Source organism: Podarcis erhardii, assembly GCF_964252035.2.
Source record: "Podarcis erhardii genome assembly, chromosome: 2".
Taxonomy (NCBI): Eukaryota; Metazoa; Chordata; class Lepidosauria; order Squamata; family Lacertidae; genus Podarcis; species Podarcis erhardii.
This window is the reverse complement of record NC_138498.1, coordinates 3495927-3519198: the sequence shown is the minus strand read 5'-3', so window position 1 is coordinate 3519198 and position 23272 is coordinate 3495927. Positions and strand designations below refer to the sequence as shown.

Genomic DNA, 23272 nt, shown 5'->3' with positions numbered 1-23272 from the left:
GGATAGCCATTCCACAGAAAGCAAAGCTCTTGGTCACCTTTATTACATTTGTAATCTGATTCCAAGATCAGATTGTGGTTTCATGGAAGTCGCTCTGAAAATGTTTTTCGCCTGATACACCCACAGTTATTAACCCCGGCTCAGAATGGGAGTACATAACTCATGTGCACTTTCTCTTTTTTGGTTTCAGTGAAAACACTGGAGAAATTCAGAACAACACAGCACCTCTGGAGACAAATGCAACAAGCAATGCCTGCTGTGCTCTCTTTAAGAATATGGTAACTACAGCAGTGGAGTGTGTGTGTGTGTGTGTGTGTGTGTGTGTATACATTTGAATGCTTGCGATGGGAGGAGGAGAAACCACTGGTAACATTTGGCCTCCCGAGCCATTTAGGATCATCCTGCTCACGTGTAGGACCCTGGCAGAGACACATGCCCGACTGGCATGTTCTCTCCCTCTTGGTCGTTTGTTCGGGAGCTTCAAAAGCTTTCTTCAGCCCGAACATCACAGCCACTGATACCAAGAAGTATCAGCACACTTAGGGATCCTGTAGAGTGTTAGCGGTTCACATAACAAACTCAGTAGCGCAGCATTTTGGCTAATCTACTTTATTTACGTATAATACACTCGGAGCATTCTGACTTAGCTCTTTCCTCTTTCTCATCAGACAGCAAAGAGAAAGAACAAAGGACAGTAGTCCCACATCACGGAACACAGTAATACAAAACATCCTGTCTTCGTCACTTCCCACTATGTGGGATGAAAACATACACCATCATGTGATAGAAAACAATCCCATGACTGCAAGCACGGAGCAAGAATCCTAACAGAGCCTCCCTCACAAGTTGGTGCTTCTCCCCTAGGTTGTATGTTTGGGAGAAAGCTGCTTTGAGGCTTTATACCTGACTCTGGTTAATTTTGTTTGTACAGTCTTACCTTGGAAGTCAGAACAGAATCTGTTCCAGAAGTCCATTCGACTTCCAAAACGTTCAAAAACCAAATCGTGACTTCTGATTGGCTGCAGGAAGTTCCTGCAGCCAATCAGAAGTCGCGGAAGCCCTGTTGGATGTTCAGGTTCCAAAAGAACGTTCACAAACCGGAACAATCACTTCTGGGTTTGCCACGTTCGGGAGTCAAAACGTCCGAGTTCCAGGGCGCTCGACAACCAAAGTATGACTGTATGTTATACATACCCTGGTTTCATTCAGAAACCATAAATTGTCTTATGAAGATATCTCTAAAGCAATCTTCCGTCCAGGCCTTGAGCAGACTGCATCATACACACAGTTTTAGAACTGTCACAGCATTGTGTGCCTTCAAACCATTAACTGGGATGGCATAGCTTTGGGTGGGGGTGAGGAACCTGCGGCTCTCCAGCTCCCATCAGCCCCCAGCCAGAACGGCCAACAGCCAGGGATGGTGGGAGTGTAATCTGACAACATCTGGAGGGCCACAGGTCCATTGCCAATACTCTAAGGCTGAGAACCTGGCATATGCAGCACACACCCGCAGCAGGATGGGATGACGAAATTATGAGATGATAGGAATAGGCTGCTCCATTTCAGATTGCAGGGGAAGAATATTTTTCCACTAAAAAAAATTTAAAATACTTGCTTCAAGAAGAAAATTGGCACAGCAGGGAGAAAAGTTCTAGCTAAATCCTTGCCATTCTGTGCTAGTTTCTTTTTCTTTTTATTGATTGTATTGCACATATCCATAAATCAAAATGCAAAACTTAAACGAAAAAAAGAAAATACAAAAACTCTGTGCTAGTTTTCCACTTATAGGGAGTATTTAAAAAGAAGAAGGGCAGCTTCCTATATTCTGAAGTAAGGCACTCTGATCTTCCATGTCAGAACGGTACTTCCCCATTTTGTCCTTGTTCTTCTGTGTGTTTAGATGTAGCTGTAGACTCTAGTCTCTGAATTTGGACTCTGTGAACAACTGGACCACTGTAGCTTCACGATTCAAGGTGGCTGTTGGATCAGAAACAGATAAAAAGGAGGCTGAAGTATGGAGTAGAACTTTCCCAAGCAGTAGCTGAAGTTGTTACTTTGACCCCACAACTTTTGTGACATTTTCTAGGTTAGCCAGGTGTGATTTTGCCTTTCTCTTCCTTCAGCTCCTAAAGAAGATCAAGCGCTGTGACCGCAAGAGCACCGAGTCTGTGACCGAAGAGAAATGCGCTATCCTCTTCAGTGCCAGTGTCAGCCTTGGTCCCAACAAAACCTTCTTCCGCCTGCAGGTAACAGCCCTACTGCTTAGGTTTATCTCATTCTTTGGCTTGCAGATTGTGGCCTGTTGGTGATTTTGTTGCTGGAAGGGCACAAATTGATTCCAGAGAGGCTCCAGGGATGACCCAATTCCTAAGTCTCAACAGGCTGCTCTGCACAGTAGACATGAAGCCCCAATCCTGCCCAACCAAGGTGGCCTTGGTGGAAATGTTGAAATCCCCCACAACTACAGCCTGGGCCTTTTTAAATACCACCTCCAAGCCTGCCCAGTTGCCTCAGGCAGATATGGAAAGAAAGGTTAGGGGTGTCCTTGCACATCTTTGCTGCTCCCCCTCCAGCTGTGGATAGGAGCTGTCACCATCTCAGCCATCCCCTGAGGGGAAAGATCTCTCCACCACCTCAGAACCAGATCATGGAATGAGCTGTGAAGGCCGCCATGAAGCGCACCACTTGTCACATCCTGAAATTGTCACCCACAGCCACTGCCTGGAATGAGTGGGGCACTATGGCCTCTCCCCCCCCCCCATGCCATCTTCAGTGAGCCAGGGCTTCCCCAGGCTGCCTCCAGTCTGGTGGTGCAGGGAGGGCCACCATTTTCTGTTTTGCCTCAAGTGGCAAAATGTCTTGGGCCAGCCCTGTATGGGAGGCAATTTCAGATGAGCTGAGGGAGCTGTGGGCAGCAGTAGTTTTCTTGAAAATCTTGTAAATAAATCTGTAATGAGCTCCACATCTGAATTATACTACTAGATAGCCCAGTTTCAGGTATCTGGGAAAGGAAAAGTGTTACTCCTTTTCCTCCTCCCTCCTGAAGCCAACTCTATATTACACACACACCTCATTTTCCACTTAAACAGGAGCACTCCTGTTAGGGCCTTGGGGATACAGTGCAACATTCTGTTGCAGGTCACCGCTTTTGGTTTATAGAATTGGAAATTCTTCGTTTTTGGCAGTGAATTTGGAGAGGGCTGTAACTCAAAGGAAGGGCTGTGGCTCAGTGGTAGAGCATTGCTTGGCATGCAGAAGTTTCCAGGCTCCATCCCCATCATCTCCAGGTAGGGCTGGGGGAGCTCCCTGCCTGAGACCCTAGAGAGCCAGTCAGTCCACTGGGCAAGATGGACCAATGGTCTGAGTCTGTCTAAGGCAGCTTCTTGTGCTCCTGTGAGAGATATGAGGGGCGGGGAGAGGGCGCTGGCTGTAAAGAAAGCAACCCCCCTGCTAAAGTGTGCTTCCTCTTTCCACTTCTTGTGTTCCAGGCACTGTCACTTCCCATTGTGGTGATCGTCCATGGCAACCAGGAGAACAATGCCAAAGCCACCATCTTATGGGACAATGCCTTTGCCGCTGCTGTAAGTGATTGACATAAGCTGACATATAAAGCTGTCCGTGTCCCCAAGGTGTAGAAGCACTTGTTGTTGGGGGCAGAATTAAAGAGTACGGTGTGACACCAAGTGAAATGGATAGTTCAGCTGGTAGAGCATGAGACTCTTAATCTCAGGATTGTGGGTTTGAGCCCCAGTTTGGACAGAGAGATTCCTGCATTTCAGTGGGTTGGACTAGATTAGGGTTTCCCAAACCTGGGTCTCCAGCTATTTTTTTTTACTACAACTCCCATCATCCCTAGGTAACAGGACCAGTGGTCAGGGATGATGGGAATTGTAGTCCAAAAGCAGCTAGAGACGCAAGTTTGGGAAACTTTGCACTAGATGAACCTCGTGGTCCTTTCCAACTCTACAATTATGTGATTCCATTATTAGTTGCACCTGAACAAGGAGATGCCCAACACCTGGCTTTTGCAAAGTGAAGAGGTTTGGTAACAGCACAATGTGTTTGTGTTTTCAGATGGGAGGGGGCACTAGGATGAAACCAAAACCAAAGCAAAATGCTTCTCATGTTATGGCAGTGATTTGGGACCCACTTCTGTCCACGCTCCTGAAGCAGCATGAAACGCTCTGCATCACAGGCTGTGACTCCTCGCCATGCCAGCATTATCCCAGGTTCTGGGAGGGTGATCTGTAGTGTGCATGGACTTCTTCCACATGACCCATAGCTTCTCACATTAAGGACAAAAGAAGAACCCGGCTGGTTCAGACCAAAGACCCATCTTGTTCAGCACTCTGTTGTGCCTATGAGAAGATCATGAGCAGGACGTCACTGCAGAAAAACTCTTCTCACTTGTGATTCCCATCAACTGGTATTCATAGGCAGAGGCATACCTAGGCTCCCTTGCACCCTTGGCAAGGAGATGTATTGTGGGAATATTGTGGGTAACAGGAGAGGATACATTGATTAATATAATCCTTCCTAACTCTCACTAACAAGTTTCTTTACACAGCAGAGTGCATTCCCCCTTACACAGCAAGAAGCTGGTTGCAGACTCGCGTGAGTCATAAGCAATTCAGTCTGGCTTGCCCAGATTGGATATGTTCCTGCTAGGATCCCTTGAATCCCTCCTAGAAGACTAAAGACACAACAGTCTTATTCATAAGTAACAAAAAGTAGTTTTACCCTCGATCAGGCAGAGCACAGTGTGATCCCTGAAGGCAGGCTTTAGGCTTAAAGTTACAAATATGTACAAACAGGTTTACCCCATATGGGAGATAACCTAGGGACTGCTGGCTGACAGCCAGCAATGCAGTCAAAGTGAAGCAGGAAGCAGGCGGGACGGAAAAAAGGGAGGTGGCTACATGACTTGACCTTTCACCAGGACTGGAAAGGTCACGCCCACCTACTAGTCACATGCAAAAGGAAGGATGCTCCAGCCAGGTGTAACAGGAAGTTCAACTGGCTGGATCAACATTCCCCATTCATGTTCACTCTAGGCAAACAGGAAATGTTGTACTTGACTGCTCCAGAGGATTATATCCCACATGTATCGGAGTGGAAGTGTGATATTTGGGGGGGGGGGGCTGGGGCCTGTGTCCTTGGTGTAGGCTAACCTAGCCACACACCCCTAGGTGCACTTCTGTTCAGAGACCCACCGCCTCTGATCCTAGAGGGAACATGTAGCCATCATGACTAGTAGCCATCATGATAGCCCCGTCTTCCTCCGTGAATTTGTCTAATCCTCTTCTAAAGACATCCAAGTGAGAGAGAATTCCATAGTTCAGTTATGTGAAGACTTTCTTCTACCTGCCCCAGATCTTCCTGCATTCAGCTTCATTAGATGTCCCCACCTCTCAACATGATTAGAGAGGGAGGAAAACTTCATTCCAGGCCAATAATGTAACATGGAAGCCTAGTCCTGCCCCCATGGGTGCAAAGTGAGTGAGAATATTGGCTATGCAGGGGAAGCTTGTAGGTAGGACATAATAGAGTCTGTTCTTAGTTTGGGCTACTTCTTTGCTGTTATTTTGTGTGCCATTGCCATTGTGAGGTATGCGGGGAAGACCAAAGAGTGGGAGAGATTATGAATGTGCATTCTCCTGCTGCTGCTGCTTCCGGTGGTTTGTTCTCTCTGTGTGTGTTTCTACATAGCTATGAGGTTCTGTCTCTCTGGCCTATTCCAGAATCGCATCCCTTTCATGGTAGTCGAGCGTGTCAGCTGGGAGTCCATGTGTGAGACTCTCAACCAGAAGTTCATGGCTGAGGTGGAGACAACTAAAGGGCTGCTCAAGGAGCACTACTACTTCTTGGCTCAGAAGATCTTTGGTGACAGCAACGCCAGTCCTGAGGAATTCCAGAAGCGCCAAGTGTCGTGGTCCCAGTTCAATAAGGTCCCTCAGTGGGTTTTGTAAGGAGGGTGGGATGGCGGTGAGTGGGGCATCCCTGGTTCCCTTCCTTCCTTTACTCACTCACCTTTTCCATTTACAGGAGATTCTTCCTGGCCGAGGATTCACGTTCTGGCAGTGGTTTGATGGGATTCTCTACCTCACCAAGAAGCACTTGAAGGATTACTGGTCTGACCGGTAAGAAAGCAACTGGATTGAGCCACTGTGTGGTGTAATTAGCCAGTAAAAGTGTTGGACTAGGCCTGAGGAGAACATCATGGGGTAACCTTGGGCCGGTCACTATCTCTCAGCTTAGCTTACCTCACAGGGCTGTTAAGAAGATAAGGGGGAGGGTCCTCCAGGGTGTTAGGCGAAGGGTCTGTGGCACCACTTCTTAACAAGTGGTCCCTAAGCTGAAGGTCAGTCAGTCACAGCTGGTGTTTCCTTCCCTTTCCCAGAGCTGAGGAAACTCACAGGCCTCAAGGTCAGCAGGGGTCTTCTGACTGGGGTGTTTCCGGGTGATCTGTTTGTTCAGCATTCACCCTGATTCATTTGCAGGGAGATTAGACAACACTGACTTTGTACTGAGCAGTCATTCTGATTCGCTTGTGGGGAGATTTAGATGACATTTCATCAAAGCAAGTGATATTCCACACTTTCCAGTGCTTCCCCCCTCCCATCATTTTTTCTTATCACAAAAGGCTGATCTTTTAAATCCCTATTCCCCCGCCCTTCTTTCTCTCTTTGTGTCCATCTGTCCCACACAGACTCATCATGGGCTTTATCAGCAAGCAGTATGTTTTCAGTTGCCTGAGCAATGCTCCACCCGGCACTTTCCTGCTGCGCTTCAGTGACTCCGAGATTGGTGGCATTAGCATTGCCTACGTCACATACGCTCCGGACGGTACGGCTTCGCGTAGGGCAGCAGGGCTGGCTTGCTCTTGCCTCAGCTAGAGCAGATGGGGATTGGGGGGGGTGATTCACTTTGCATTTATAAACGGGCCTATCTAATTTGCACTTTCTGAAACAAAAACAGCAACAAACTGAAGCACAACCGTCTTTCACAAATCACACTTCTCTGAATTTTGCAATATAGTTCTCCAACCACAGAATGTGCCCACCATGGCAACATGTGTATAAATGCATATATGAGTGAAAACAGCATACAACAAAGCATTACATAAAGGAAAATTGTTTTGAAAAAAAATGTGCATTCAACAAAATAGCATACAAATATTATATTGTAAGAAATGAGCACTAACATGCTGCTAAATTTTCATGAGGACTTAAAAAATACACACAAGCTGATGTGGAAATACAAAGAGCTGAACTTGATGAACTGGAAAAATGAGGAAGTGAAAGAAACCCAAACTGACAGATTTGCTCCTCCCTAAGGACCCCTGTCTAAGCCCCCACCCCAGAGTCAGAGGGGTTTGTTTTGTTTTTAAAATCACCTTGGCTGCAAGCCTGTTCATCTTTACTTAGGAGTGAGACCCACTGAGCCAATTAGGTCTTCCATATGAGTCAATATGATGGGCTCACGCTGTTTGTCTGCCAGTGCTTTAGAAACTAGCATTCTCCCTTGCTGTTCTGGTTTGGAAATGGATTGATAGGCAAGAACCTATGCCTTCAGCCCTGGTTCTGATTTGGGCAGGGGTCCGAAGGCATTCTAGCTTTCTGCCAGTCAGCTTTCAGTTGTGGGCTTTCTCCTGTGCTGATTTCTGACCTGTCCTCACAGTGTTAAGACAGGACTGGTGTCAGAACCAGGCTGGGGAATTTGACGCCCTTCGGACATAAAAGAACTCCAGTTCCCATCAGCCCTGGGCAGCATGGCCAATGGTCAGGCATGGTGGGAGCTGGAGCCCAGCAACATGTGGAGAGCCACAGGTCTGTGTTACAAGTGCTGCATTAACTGAGAGCAGGTTGCTTACAGGAGCACAAGGTGTCAGCATGAATATAGCATGTTGCTCTGTTTAGAATCAGCCCATTCAGCCTTGTATGGTTTTATTCCCAGCTCTGCTATCTGAAATCTTTTAAAGATGCCAGAAATTAAACTTGAGACCTTATGCATGCAAAGCGAATACTCGTCCCTTACAGCAGTCCCTGTCCCCCAACACCCAGCAGAGGCTGGCCAGTTATCTGTGGCTGGAAATGAAATGGTGTGAGGAATAGAGGTTATGTGTGCTTTCTCTAGCTTTGTTTTTATAAGAAAATAATAACAATAGCAATAATAATTTTATTTATTGTACTCCACCCATCTGACTAGGTTCCCCCAGCTACTCTGGGCAGCTTCCAGCAAAAAATACAAATAAAACAAAAAACATCAAACATTAAAAGCTTCATAAGAATTGCCTACTGGATCAGGCCAATGGCCCATCTAGTCCAGCATCCTATTCTCACAGTGGCCAACTAGATGCCTGGGGGAAACCCACCAGCAGAATTTCAGCACAGGATCTCTCTCCCATCCTGTGGTTTCCTGCAACTGGCATTCAGAAGCATTGCTGCCTCCAGCTGCGGAAGGAATTGCCAAGGGGAATGAGCTAGTGAGTTTGTACCACATCCTGGCTACGGCCACCACTGGTGCTTCACTTCCTGGTTTGTGGTGTGTCCTTTATTAAAGAGGAAGCTGCTTCCCTCTGAACTCTGCAGCATTTGAACAAACATCTCAAGGAGTACTAGGTTTCCTCTTGCTGAAGGGCTGGGGAAGAGTGGCTCCATCTTTAAGGGGTAGGTTGCAGTATAGTGTAGTGGTTAAGAGCAGTAGACTCGTAATCTGGGGAACCGGGTTCGCCTCTCCGCTCCTCCACCTGCAGCTGCTGGGTGACCTTGGGCCAGTCACACTTCTTTGAAGTCTCTCAGCCCCACTCACCTCACAGAGTGTTTGTTGTGGGGGAGGAAGGGAAAGGAGAATGTTAGCCGCTTTGAGACTCCTTCGGGTAGTGATAAAGCAGGATATAAAATCCAAACCCTTCTACTTCTTCCCTCCTTCCAGCTCTCCTCATGAGGAGCTTACAGTGTGACACCACAGAAAAAAACATGGAGGGCTTGTGGAAGCTGCTCTTACCCAGCCTAGATTCAGCCAGGGGCCCTCTTTCTGTGGCGTGGGTGAAGGAACTCAGGCCTGGGGGCTAAATGTTCCTCTCTATCAGGCCCTTGGGACTCTTTGTAGGCCACCCCCCTTGCCAACCCTACTCCTTGCCTTCCTTGAGTGCTTTTGCCTGGCTGGAATGTGTCCTTGACCTGATATACATTTGCTTGCTAGGATGGATAAATTTGGGTGTGGAAACCTCTGTGTGGCTGGAGAAAATATTTGCAGCCTCATGTGCAGAGATAATATTTGCATTCATAGCTCCACCTGCTTTCCCTCTGGCCCCTGAGTTTAACCCCACTCAGTGGACCAGAATGTGGTCTAAACCCCACTTTAAATCCATATCAAAAAGAAAAGAACTCACTCTGAAAATCACCTACAGGTGGTACCTAATTCCAAGAAAACTAGCACTAATATGCCCAGGAACCTCACCAAAATGGTGGAGAGGGTGCACCTCCACAGGCACATACCTCCACATGTGGTGGGAGTGTCCCAAAATCCAACTATTCTGAACAACAGCCATACGAGAAGTATGTAAAATAACCAAGCAAGTATTAGAAATCACCCCAAAATTGACCCTACTAAACATCTTCCAAGACAACTTACACCCACTTACACCACAAAGAACTCATAACCCACCCACCTCATAACCTCAGCAGCCAGAAACATAACCAGACACTGGAAAGACCTGTCAGGAATAAGCATGGACCAATGGTACCAAATAGTATGGGAAACAGCCTTACTAGGAAAAATTAACCAATAAACTGAAACTGACATGGGGACAAATAGAAGAAGATGCCTTCACCCCAGTATGGCTTCCCTTTATCACATACACAGTCCAACAAGACAATGACAATAATCCACCAATAGCATACAACTCAATATGGCTAACCTGATCCAAAACACCCACCCACCCCACTCACACACGAAAACAAAGATCACCACAGCCAACCACAAATGAACAGCCACACCCTGGGCCAACCCCAACCTCTCTCACCACCAAAGGAACACAATGAACAGCAGAGAACCTGCACAAGCAATGCTGACACAAAACCCCACTTATATTAAGTAAAATGGAAACATCACCACCCGACCCCACCCCCACTCATCTGCCCCCCTCCACCTCTTTCCCCCTATTCTTCCTAATGTCTCAACAAATGAAACCGATTTGTAAAAAAAAAAAGTTACATGGCGAAAAAATATGAGAGAGAGACATTGCACATACCTTTGTAAATTAAGAAAATCTTTAATAAAGATACATTAAAAAAATAAAAGCAAGAGGAGGGGAAAAGAAAAATAATAATTAAAATATATGCTGTATATAAATAAATAAACAAACAAACTAAAGAGATAAAATGCCCCTGCTGCTATAAGAAATGACAGGTATCAGAAATTACCTCGCCAAGGCCCAAGGGGTGAGGAGCAGTGGAATACAGCTGTATTTTTGTAGGAGCTCTGACCAAGAAGCAGGAATGGAGCTTCTGTGCTTCCAAGCTTGCACCAAGGCATAAAAAAACCCTTTAGGCCTGTGGTCCGAATCCAACAGCTGTTAATATGTTTTGCTCTCACCAAATTCATGTAAAAGGGAGGGTTTCAGAGTAAGAGGAGATTCTGTGCTGAATTGGAGACACTTTGGGAAAGAGACTAGTTCTGCTGTCTGAAACTGTAGAACTTCCTGTTACGTGTGAGGGACATTTGCCAAGGAAGTAAGATAACAATTCTTGTCCTGGGAAGCTGCTAAATGCATTCATTTGTTTAATGCAAAGTACATGGTCAAAAATGCATGTCACATTAAGTGAGTGAAACACAGAACGGGTCAGAAAGTGGAGGAGATGCAGTCCAGTCAGAGGTGGGTTTAGGGCAGCGCGGCTGGTTCCCCTGCCCTGGGTGCTGATCTCAGTGGGTGCCGCAGGGCGTTGCAACTGTGATGTAGTGAATTGAGCAGAATGGAAGGCGAGAGGTTGGGAGGGGGCACCAAATGTTGGCCTTAGCTCTGGGAGGGCGGGGACCTGCAGTCTCCACAACTGCCTTATAGAGGCAAAACCTACCAAGAAGAGTTGCTGTGCCCACTAGGTATGGCTCCCCTGTGCAGGCCTTGTTTCTTCTAATAAAAAGTTAACTTCACTTACTGCATGTGATTTATTGCTGGCTGGCCCCCTGACAGAAGGGATGAATGACAGTGCTCAAGATAGCAGGCAACTGCTTTCTGCGGTGGACTGATAGACTTGTTTCTTCCTGTGCCGCTTTCCCCCCACCTGGCTCAGGTTCCACTCAGGTGGAGAACATCCAGCCATTCACAACGAAGCAGCTGATCATCTGTAACCTTGCTGACTGTGTTCTGGATCTGCCGCAGCTTGAGATCCTGTATCCTGACAGGCCTAAACACGAGGCTTTCAGGAGAGGTGAGTGAGGGCAGGGGGGACCTTATTTGGTTGCAGCCAGAGGGACCTGGCCTCAGCTTTTTAAGGCCAGTAGAAGGCCCATTATTTCATTTATTTCTTTATTTTACTCATTCATTCATTCATTCATTGCTGCAAAGTATTTGCATCCCAAATTCTAAAACAATTGGGAAACTGTATTCTCTTGTATTTATTAACTTAATGGCCACATTCAAAAGTCACAGCTGAAAACTAGCCTTTCTCCTGCATTCCAGACTTCCAAGTTAATCCTTCCTCCTCAGAATATCCCTCTTCCCACCCAGGATGTGCAAGGGGTGAAGGGCTGCGTGCCAAATGCACACCTCTTTCCTTCGCCCCAACCTGGAGGGTAGCAAGCAGCCCTTTTGTTATATCTAAAACAACAGAGACCTCCTTCCGCCGAGGAGAGCAGACCTTTCATTGGTGGTTATCTTTATTCTGCTAGTAGCAGTTGATTGTTTTATCGTTATTACTTTGTGAAAGTGCCTCAAATGGGCATTTTTTAATGTTTCCCAAAACCACACAAACAATTAAACCAAGAATTAGAACAAGAATAAAACAAGAGCCCAAAACGTTCATTGGTAATATATAAGAAAGGGCAGAACTCAGCCCACCCCACTAAAAAAAAACAAGCAGAAGAAAAGTCCATTGACCCTGGTTAAGACAGGTTAGGATGTTTTATGTCCCCCCCCCCCCCAATTTTATGTAATTTTACTCAATATGGTTATTTCCTGTTTTCATGTCTCTTCATTCTTGCTGTTTGTACATGTAAATTTAGATAACATATTTATTTAATTTTTGTTAAAAAAGGAATAGGCTAAGAACATACCCATGTACCATTCAAGTTATGGGTCAAAAGCCTGAGTTATCTTGGGATGTTGGGCAGAAGTCCAGCGGCATTTGGAGAGTCACAGGTTCCCCATCCGTCCTGTAGAGGGATGTAAAAATCGCTGCAAATCTCATCTTATAGAAAAACCGGGGGGGGGGGGGATGATACCTATTTGTGTGTTGAGAGGAATGAACACTGAGTGTGTTTCCTCCCACAGTGGACCCACCAAAGAAGAATAAAGAGTACCAGCCAGCGAAGATGAAGATGACCGTGGATGTGTAAGTGGGTGGATTTTTACACTTCTGGTGAAAACTGCCCTGCTTCTTCTCATGAGGCTTTCTTGTCTTGGATTGCAGTGTATATGTGTTGGAGATATTCCTAAATAGGTGAAAGGGCCCAGGGCACAAATTTGCAAAAAAAGTATTAATATGTTGATTTATATGTATAGATGCAGCTGGGAAACTAAAGATAGTAGGTGGCAAGCAATATGCTCAGTACGGATGGGGAGAATTTTGATTCAGTTTATGTTGCAAAACAAAATGGCCTAATTTGGACTTTTTGAAACAGAGAGAACCAGAGCACAGCCATCCTTCAAAATTTGCATTTTTCTGAATGTTGCAATGCAACTGTAATGTTTCCAAAAGTGCATATACTGAGATAAAGTGTTCATGAAAATGCATATACAGTGGTACCTCGGGTTACATACGCTTCAGGTTACATACGCCTCAGGTTACAGACTCCGCTAACCCATAAATAGTGCTTCAGTTTAAGAACTTTGCTTCAGGTTGAGAACAGAAATCATGCAGTGACAGCGGGAGGCCCCATTAGCTAAAGTGGTGCTTCAGGTTAAGAACAGTTTCAGGTTAAGAATAGACCTCCAGAACGAATTAAATACTTAACCCGAGGTACCACTGTATTAGTGAAAATAACATTCACAAATGAATTACCGTATTTTTCGTCCCATAGGACGCTCCGTCCCATAGGACGCACCTAGTTTTTTGGGGGGGAAATAAAGGAAAAATTTTTTCCCTTTATTTCCCCCCCAAAACCAGGTCGGGGAAACCGAACCAGGTCGAGGAACAGCGGGATGGCGGCGCTGCGCCTCCCTGCTGTCCTCCGAGCTTGTGGGGCTGGCCGATGTCTGCCCGGCGCGCGGGGCGCTCTGCTGCAGCACGCCCTTTCCGCCCAGCGGCAGGCTGCTGTCCGCAGCGTGGGGAGCCCTGCGGGGAACTCCTGCAGGACTCCCCATGCTGCGGATGTTTGCCTGACGCGAGGGGTGCTCTGCTTCAGGGCGCCCTTCGCGCCAGGCAGCAGGCTGCTATCCGCAGCGAGGGCAGCCCTCCGGGGAACTCCTGCAGGGCTCCCCACGCTGCGGGGAACTCGCGCCGGCGCCCTTCGCGCCCTGAAGCAGAGCGCCCTTCGCGCCAGGTGGCAGGCTGCTATCCGCAGCGTGGGGAGCCCTGCGGGAGTTCCCCGCAGGGTTCCCCACCCTGCGGATGTCTGCCCGCCGCAAGGGGCGCTCTGCTTCAGGACGCCCCTTGCGCTGGGTGGCAGGCTGCTATCCGCAGCGTGTAGGCTGCGGATGTGTTCCCGAAGCGCCGGGTGCTCTGCTTTCAGCGTGCCCGGCGCTCCGGGAAGCAGGCTGCTATCCGCAGCCTAGACAGCCCTGCGGGAGTTCCTAGACAGCCCTGCGGGGTCAGCTGCGGATGTCTTCCTGAAGCCTGGAGAGCGAGAGGGGTCGGTGCGCACAGACCCCTCTCGCTCTCCAAGCTTCAGCGAAAGCCTGCATTCGCCCCATAGGACGCACCCAGATTTCCCCTTCATTTTTGGAGGGGAAAAAGTGCGTCCTATAGGGCGAAAAATACGGTATATTGTTGGGAATTGCGCTGCAAAAATGTTTGTATTAGACAGAATTGCATACAAACGTGTAAGAGAAATCAACACTAAAAGGCTGCTGAATTTCCATGAAGACTAAAGAAAAGCAGACTGATGGTGGAAATCTGGAGAAGTGTATTTAATACTGGAAAAATAAGAAATAGAACCAAGAAAGTACGCATTCTCCCATCCCTTGTGCTCAGCCCCTCTGCTTACAGGGGGAAAGTGGGAACAGGAGGTCTATGCCTCGCTGCAAGAGACTTGGGACTCCATCCCCTGGGCACCACCTAAGAGCGCCTTAATGAGAGCAGCAGCTACTGTATTGACTAGACGTTTATTGTTCTTGGTGGTTCATCACTGGTGTATATTGCACTTTACAGCATAAGCTGTAGTCATGGAGCTGTAGTCATTTATGGAGAAGAGAAATGAGGGAGCCCAGAGCAACCTCCACAGTTGGTCTCTGGCTTCTCTTGTATTTCTTTTGAGCATTTTGGTACTATATTTAGATGTTAAAAACAAGGCAATGGGCAGATAACTGTGGTCAGATAGTAAAACCCTGATTTTGTCTCCAAACTGCCATCCTAATATGCAGCTTTGATTTGTATCCTAAAGGGCGGGAAATAAATAAATGTTATTTAAATAACATTAAATAAATAAGCAAGCAAATAAATGTATGTTGATACCAAAACTATGTTGAATTCCAGACCTTGCTCATTCGCTGGTTCATTGAGTCACACCCCAGGCGGCTCCACAAGCAACCTTAGCATGAATCCTGGAATCCCATCTGGCCCTGCTTATGAGTAAGTCCTCTGCTATGAATCCTGCCATTTTTGTGCAGTAGCTGTGCATGTGAAACAGCACTAATCTCTCAATAACTTTCCATCGTCCTTTAGGAGTGGGGAGGGCCTCCTCACTCCAACCATACGCTTGATGCACATTTAAAGCAATTGACTCCCCCCCCCCCACAAAAAATCATTGGAACTGTAGTTTGTTCAGGGCACTGGGAATTGTAGCTCGGGGGGGGGGGACTATAGTTGCCAGGATTTTAAGCCGTTGGCTAAGTTGGCTGGGGACGGTGGGAGTTGGAGACCAACAACATCTGGGGATCTGAGGTTGTAGAGCAACTGTCCTGGGTGACCTTGGGTCAGTCAGCCTCTCTCTGCCTAATCTACCTGACAGGGTGGTGAGAGCAAAAGCACCACCACTGATACTGTCCCAGATTTCTGGAGGAAGGGACAGATAAACATGCAATGAATAAATAAATTAATAAGGGTGGGATTTCTTTTTTTAATTACCCTTGCAGTACCTTACAGCTCTGTGATTCTATGACCCCAGCTCTGCATGTCCATTCCAGAGTTTGGGATAGGATAGGATCTCCAATTTGCTGTTCCTTTGGGATATGTTTAACATATCCTTGCTCTGTCTTTCCACAGTCCTCATCTGATGATTGCGCAACCTATGGGCATGTCTCCCTCCATCAGTACAACATATGGAAGTCCGAACTTGCTGCCGTAAGAATCATGCCCTGATTGCAAATGTCTTTGCTTTGTGTGTGTGAATGAGTGTCAGACTGAATGTTACAAATGAGCCACACTAGGGGGCAAACACACCAAAACCCTGTTCTCTTCCCACCTGGCAAAGCCTAGAGATCCATGGTAGTGTGTCTGTACTCTATTTGCACTGGTCCTTTGTCATGTTGCAGCTCATGGGGCCACGCAAACTTCAGCAGGGCGACAGAACAGCAGGCTCACAGCCCAGGCAGTCAGGTGAGCCCAGGAAGCTGCAGAGGAACAGGACAGGCTGAGGCAGCTGTTGGAATTGCTGCTCTGCTGCTGCTGCTACACGCTTCACACCATGGTTGGTGTTTGGCCTCAGCAGTGTCAAGAGGTTGAGGAGGAGGAGAGCAGCAGCAGAGCAGGATGGTTGCTAAAGGAGCTGACCTGTCTTGTCCTTCCTGTTCCTCTTTGGCTGAGCTTTATAAGGGGAGGGGGGTGTTGTTTGACCAAGCAGGCAGGTGTCTGAGGCCAGCAAGGAAGCAAGGGGGGGGGTAACTGGAGGCAAATGGAAGCAGGTGGGCACAATACAACATAGGAGGCCAGATCACTGCAGGGTGAGCTTGGCAAGCCTTCCCACAGTGCCATGGCTAGAGAGGAGGGCAATGAAGAGGACAGTTTGGGTGAGCAGAAACGAATGGGAGGAGGTTTGGGGATGAGCTGAAAAGGATGTGGGGTTGGGGGGCAAATAAGGGGTGACGATTTGGGGAGAGCAATCTGCAAGGGGAGGGAGACGCAGGGTTGGTGAGGTCTAAGGTTTAGGTTTTGTGTATGTATATGAAAGCTGCTTGGTAACAGTGCATTCGGACACCTCTGAAGGTATTGTAACCAAATTTTGAATGATGGTCCCTGAGATTAAGTTTTCATCTACAATTGGATGCCATTTTGAATCACAATGGGCTGGACCTTTCAAGCTTACACTGATTTTAACCACTGGTTTCAAAACCATGCTGTGTTTCTTTGTTTTTTAGAATTCCCAAGCAATGCTGACTGCAAGGCTGCTAGTTAATGCATACAATATTAAAGCAAACGAAACAGCACCATGCACAATATTAGCATATGTGGAACCCAGTTTAAATACCTCATCTATTCATCAAGAGACAATTCACTGCATTCAGTGAATGCATTTTGGCTCCTCAGCATAATATAGTGATGTTGGGAACATTCTATATATTAAATAAATATATTTCTGTGTGCATTTTCCTAGCACTAAGGCTACTTAGAGTTTTGCCCAGTTAAGCTAGTGCTTCTTTTGGTTTTCCAGCAAGAAACCCATCAGATCCAATACTGCTTAGAAGGCAAAAGCCCTGAACATCATTATCAGCCCCACTAGCCAGCCAGCCAGCTTTAGCTTAAGCTGTTGCTTTGTGGGAGAGTTAGAACAGGACTTCTAACCCACTAGATGCCTCTCCCAGATGTTGTTGTACTATAGCTTCCGTAATCCCTGACTATTAGCCATGCTGGCTAAGGCTTACGGGGGTTGGAATCTAATTGTGCGTGCACGCACACACACACACACACACATGTTCTGCTCCTTTCTCCATGACTCTTTTAAGTTGGACATGTTTCCACTCAGTTCTTCTTTTGCTTCCTATAGTGAATTAATGGGCTGCCCTTACTCCCTGGGGAGTTCTTCACCCCTTGGCTCAATGGATGCCTACCCCATGCCTCATGATGTGGAAATGCCACTGGACTGCTCGCACAGTGAGAACTCCACATCCTACGTTAGGGATCTTTCATTCCCAGTGCTGCCAAATCTGATAAGGTAAGTGTAGCGAGTCATGGGCAAGGATAAAGGTTGAGGAGGGCAAGGCTCCTTCTCTCCACTGCCTGCAGTTGATAAGCTTTTCCTGTTGTGCTGCCTCCTCCTGTGACCAAGTCTGAGGGCCAAAGAATCCTAGGAATTAGTAGCTTGCAGCACTATCAGTTACTTGCCTTTTCATTGTCCTACAGTTTGCAGCATTTCTTAGCTGGGAGCTTCTGAAAGGTTAAGGGGAGTGTGTGTGTGTGTATAATGTAGGCATTCTCCAATTTTAGGAGGGTTGTGGGAGGGGGATGGTTGCAAGTGTGTGAGTTGGAAATTCAAGTGTATGGGATAATTCGGCAGGATGTGGGTGGAAGGGAGAGGTGGGAATAGGTCCAAGAGGAGCAAGAGGAGCTTTAATGTGCCTGACTTGGCTGCTGATGAGGTTCAGAGTAGATGCCATGCTTAGTCCTGGAACCTAGTGAAGCCAAGTGTCTCTGCAGACAGTGGGGCCTGGAGACAGAGCGCGAAGGAGATGCTTTGCCACTACATCTCTTTGTGGACATGTTTCAAGAGGGCTGCATCCTCCTTTTGCCCACCTTCTCTTTTCCCTCCCTAGGGTGCCTGAGAACATTTCCCCACCTTCCGACGAAGAGCTGGCCCATCTGCTACATCCCGAGTCAGAAATGAATCGCTATCATCAGAATCTGGGGTGATCAGCATCTGCTCATAGCCTTTACATCTAATGCTTTGTGGGGACTTTATGGACTGCACAGCAATCAAAGACTGGACATGCTCCCACAGCAGTGGTGGTTGATGCCCCCTAAATCCTTATGGGGCACGGGAGCTCCTCCCCTGGCTCCAGGCATGCCCTCCCTCTCCCAGGACCCTTCTATCCTTGCTTTAATCAAGGGCAGCTTTGATTCTGTGCTGGGCCAGATCCACGAAATGATATGTGCTGTCAAGGGATTCTTGCCAATTATGCCTGTCCAGGGAAGTCACATAGGAAGCTGTCTTTCTCCAGGTTAGACCATTAGTTCGTCTAGCTCAGCATTTTCTTCACTGACTGGCAGCAGCTCAGACAAAGGGCTTTCCCAGTCCTATATGGAGATGCCAGTGACTGAACCTGGGACTTTTTGTATCCAAAGCTGGTGCTGTACTGCTGAGCTGGGACTGCACTGGTGCCACTGCTTTGGAGCAGGGCTGAGGCTCACATTTGCTTGCTGCTTGGCACTGTCCTATGGGGAGGGGCCAATATAGCCCTGGATGCTTTCCTGCTTGCCATCGAAGTGGTTCCCGTCTGCAAAACACGGGGTGGATTTCTTTCCCCACCAGTAGCCCAGACAGGAGAGAGAGAGGGTATTTTTCTCAGGAACTAGACTTGGATCCTTCATTGGACTGCTGGAGCTTTCCTCTATCTACTTTGGGCAGGTGGGATTACTCCAACTGGCTCTTCTATCCTGGGTTCTGTTTTTCTGCTGCAGAAAACGCCCAGAATTAAAAACCCACAAATGCCACTTCTCCCCATCAGACCTTCTACTTTCGCCTGGTTGGGTGGGACCAAGATCCACTACCAGGTGCATATTCCAGAACTATCCCATTCCCAAGCAGTGATGGTATGACTTTTGGGCTGTGAGAGACCCAGGTGGGGTGAAAATTCCCTGTCCTTTCTCATTCCTGGGGAAGTGTGGGGAAGGGTCTTCTGCTACTCCACGTGATAACAAGATCTCCCCCCCCCCCACACACACCTTTCCCGTTCTGTTCTCTGTTGTTCGGGCTCCACCCACCAGTTTGCCAATGCCCCTTAATCTCCCAGCCTGTGAAGAGGTGCAAATAGATGGTAAAATAAGCCGTAAAATAAGACTTTATTCCAAAATAACAAAATAAATAATCTACTGTACACATTACAAAGGAAAGGGTGCTAATTTTCTCTAAAAAGACACCAAGGCTCTATGGGACAAGATGAGGAACCGGAAGCGAGAGCCTGTGGCTGCTAATGTTTGCCTCAACAGGATTTCATGGCCTTCCTTGGACAATCCATGTTTTGCACCTGTATGTCCAAACAAAACCTCACTACAGTACAATTAGCTTAAATCGTCAGCAAAATACAGAGCAGTCACTGTTCTTTTTTCTCCATCCTGACAAGCAGTGGTTATGCCAGGCATGAGGAGCCAGGGATCCTCCAGATGTGGTTGGATTACAGCTCCCATCAGCCCCAGCCAGTATGAACAATGGCCAGGGGTGACAGGAATTACAGCTCAGCAACATGTGGAGATCCAGAGGATCCATTTCCCTTGGCAACACCATATTCCCTTGCACTGCAGAAATGGACTGTGTTGCCTTTTCTTCAAGCCACCCCAGACTACAGACTCACTGAAATCCATGAACATGTGTAAGTTAGGCCCATTAATTTCAGTAGGTCTACTTAAGCAGAATGCCACATGTGATAGATTCCCCCACCCCCACCCCAGAACCTTAGGGAGGTGTCCCCCTTCCCTCCTCCTTTCCTGTTGCAGCCCTTCCCCTCTGCTCCATTCATATGGAGAAGGGAGATGGGACTGCATTCAAGAAAGCCCAAAGGAGGGATTAGCTCTGGCTTATCTGACCCACAACACAATGCAGGATTGAGGCTGAACAATTACTATCTTTCCTTATGGCAGCAGTGCAGTTCATGCACTCCTGGCCTCCTTACAGGTCACTATAATCAATCCTCTGCCCTGGAAGTGGTTGAGCTCTACTAGAAATGTGTCCTATCTCCCATTCAAAGATTCCAAGCGGTACAGTGGTAAAGTACTACAGAACTTCCAGAACTAACTGAAAATTAAACCACTTGTCAAAGTGGGAACCTCAAATAAATAGGTGGCATTTTCAGTGTATGCACTTGGGGCCTCTTGCCTTTACCTGTTTCTCTATGGCTGCCTTTTGCTAGAATATTATAATTTATTCAATTTCTTACTTGGCCTTTGCCATAAGGTCCCAGGGCGGGTTATACCAATTTAAAAATGCAATTATGCTCCAGCTTCTTGCCTACATGCAGCTGCTCCAAGATGGAAGATCCACACAGCAACCCAGGGGCAATCAAATCATCACGCTCCCCTTGAAGTACCAGAGGCAACACTGGTTCTGAGTCGTCCTGTATCGTACAACACCACCTCTTGGTCTTGAGGCTACTGGCTTCTCTTCCTTGCAAGGAGCAAAAGCATTAGATGAGCCCCAAGAGTATGAACTGGTTGCCTCAGGAAAGGAAAACGGCGGCTGGGAGAAACAAGCTGCTCACAGTGGAGGAGTGAGCCTGATGCTCCTTCTGGATCCAGCAGAGAGAAGACTCACTTGTATTTCCTCTCCCTTTAGGGGGCTACTGCAGATCACATAAAATTGGGGTGGGCGCGGTAAGCCTTTTTCAAAAGTCAATTCTAATTCCTGCAACTACACAATTTTAGTAAAATAAGAAATTAAAAAACAAATCTGCTGCTGGAACAGGATGGAACTGTAAATTTCACCAGCATGCCCCAAAAACTAATAGCAGTCACTAAATAGATCCATGTTGTTTAATTGGTCAAATTCTCAGACAGATTCCCTCAGGCAGGCATGGAAGCAGATACCTCTCGGGATTCCAGAACACGACTGAGCAGTGAATCAGTACCATTGGTGACTATAAACACCGGAATAAGGTCAAGACCAAGGGAGGTAATGATGCTGGAGCTATTTTGAGCATTGTATACACAATCTACAATTGAAAGTGTGACAACCGATACACAATAATGTAAGGAATATCATGTCTGCCACTTGTCCATATGCAAGGCAGAGTGTGTGTGTGTGTGTGAGAGAGAGAGAGAGAGAGAGAGAGAGAAGGTCAATGGAGAGAATGTGTTGTATGTACACGTATGGGATGCATGTGTAAGTCAGTGCGTTGTCATAAGAAATTTGGATGCAGAAAGAGAACACTGGTCAACAACAAATTTGTTGTCTGCGTTTTTTCAGCTGATTTAGGATGAATCTGATGCGCTGAATCCAAAAATCACATTGGTTTTGCTCAATCAGGTCAAGTTTTTGAGCTATGGCCACATGTCTTTTTTATGTTTTTGTTCACATGTACGCTTGTGTGGAGCATTTTAGAAGAAGTTGGTGGGGGTAAAATGCCTTGTCAAATAATTGTTTTGATTGGAAATGATTATTTTAATGACAAGAAGTATTCAGGTCCGATAGTTCTGGGTGATTATGTCGAAAAGGGATCAGTTTGAAGTCATAAAACCTCGAAATCTTCCATAAATTGGTCCAGCAAAGCATAAAGTTGGGGGATCAAAACTAAGTTAATGGGGCAGCCGCCCCATGAAGTATCCTGATCTTCAATCAGCACGTCGTCCTGTAGCTCATTGTGATGAAATTCCAGTGCCTATCTTCGGAGAACTTCCTGACATTAGTGACGAAGATGCCTCCAGTGTTGAAGGACATGAAGAAGAAGAAATGGTTCTTGAAGATGATGCTCCACATCCATTTTCCCAAAAGGAGTTGAATGATCTAGTTCGCGACCTCAGCTTGTCAAAGGACTCTGCCGAACTGTTGGCATCCAGATTGAAGGGAAAAAACCTCCTCTCTGACAGTGCTCGCATCAGCTTCTTCTGCAACAGGCATCAAGAGTACCGCCGTTTTTTCTCGGAAAAGGAGGACTTGGTGTACTGTGCAGATATTGCGCAGCTTCTGCTCAAGCTTGGAGTGCCACAGTACGAACCCAAAGATTGGAGACTGTTCATTGACAGCAGCAAGCGATCACTGAAATGTGTTCTGCTACACAATGGCAACCAGTTTGCCTCTATACCCCTGGCTCACTCGAGTACACTGAAGGAGAACTATGAAGCGGTGAAGTATGTGCTGGAGAAAATTGGTTATGATCAGCAGACGTGGTTTATTTGTGTTGACCTGAAGATGGTGAACTTTTTGTTGGGACAACAGTCTGGCTTCACCAAGTACCCATGTTTTCTGTGCATGTGGGATAGTAGGGACTGTGCTCAGCATTACACGAAGAAGGACTGGCCTGTGCGGGAGGAATTGGTGCCTTGCAAAGAAAGGAACGTCATCAACGACCCTCTGGTGGACAGAGGCAGAATACCATTCCCACCACTGCACATCAAGCTCGGCTTAATCAAGCAGTTCACCAAGGCTCTGGACAAGGATGGTGACTGCTTCATTTACTTGTGCCAGGCTTTTCCAGGATTGACCATAGAGAAGTTGAAAGCTGGCATCTTTGACAGTCCTCAGATCCATCAGCTCATCAGAGATCCAGAGTTCAGAAACTCAATGAACGAAGTGGAACTGGAAGCATGGAAGGGATTTGTTCTGGTAGTGAAGAACTTTCTTGGCAACAATAAGGCCAGAAACTACGCAGAACTTGTCAACAACATGCTGACTGCTTTCAGAAACCTAGGCTGCAACATGAGCGTCAAGATGCACTACCTATTTTCACATATGGACCGGTTTCCTGAGAACCTGGGTTCAATGAGTGACGAGCAGGGGGAGAGATTCCATCAGGACATGAAAGAGATGGAGACCAGGTATCAGGGTCGCTGGGACGCAGTCATGATGGCTGACTACTGTTGGACTCTGAAGAGAGACCTCCGTGCTGCTGAGCATTCCAGGAGTTCCAAGAAACAGAAGTTCCAAGCCCTGAAGTTTGAAAAATGGTGAAGCAACATGCAATTTACGTGTACTTACCTTTATCAATGCCCACCATTCAGTTTACAGAAAACCTGACCTGATGGAGAGAAACGGATGCCATTTCCTGATTCAGCAGTGCAAAAATACCCTAAATCAGTTGTAGAAATCTAGA

The 23272-nt window shown here is 47.0% G+C and overlaps 1 protein-coding gene across 4 annotated transcripts in view; it reads left to right on the top strand.

Moving 5' to 3' along the window:
* Window positions 1–20324, top strand: part of STAT6 (signal transducer and activator of transcription 6) — a 58734-nt gene extending 38410 nt beyond the window's left edge. For all 4 annotated transcript variants that reach the window (XM_081851723.1, XM_081851721.1, XM_081851722.1 and 1 more), the window contains exons 10-21: window positions 191–278; window positions 2124–2246; window positions 3489–3581; window positions 5742–5948; window positions 6046–6140; window positions 6710–6846; window positions 11295–11432; window positions 12494–12554; window positions 14856–14951; window positions 15585–15662; window positions 17302–17469; window positions 18068–20324. In XM_081851723.1, coding sequence (XP_081707849.1) covers window positions 191–278; window positions 2124–2246; window positions 3489–3581; window positions 5742–5948; window positions 6046–6140; window positions 6710–6846; window positions 11295–11432; window positions 12494–12554; window positions 14856–14951; window positions 15585–15662; window positions 17302–17469; window positions 18068–18164 — 1381 coding nt within the window. In that variant the 3' untranslated portion in view covers window positions 18165–20324. The remainder of the gene's footprint in view (window positions 1–190; window positions 279–2123; window positions 2247–3488; window positions 3582–5741; window positions 5949–6045; window positions 6141–6709; window positions 6847–11294; window positions 11433–12493; window positions 12555–14855; window positions 14952–15584; window positions 15663–17301; window positions 17470–18067) is intronic.
* Window positions 20325–23272: the final 2948 nt, after the last annotated feature.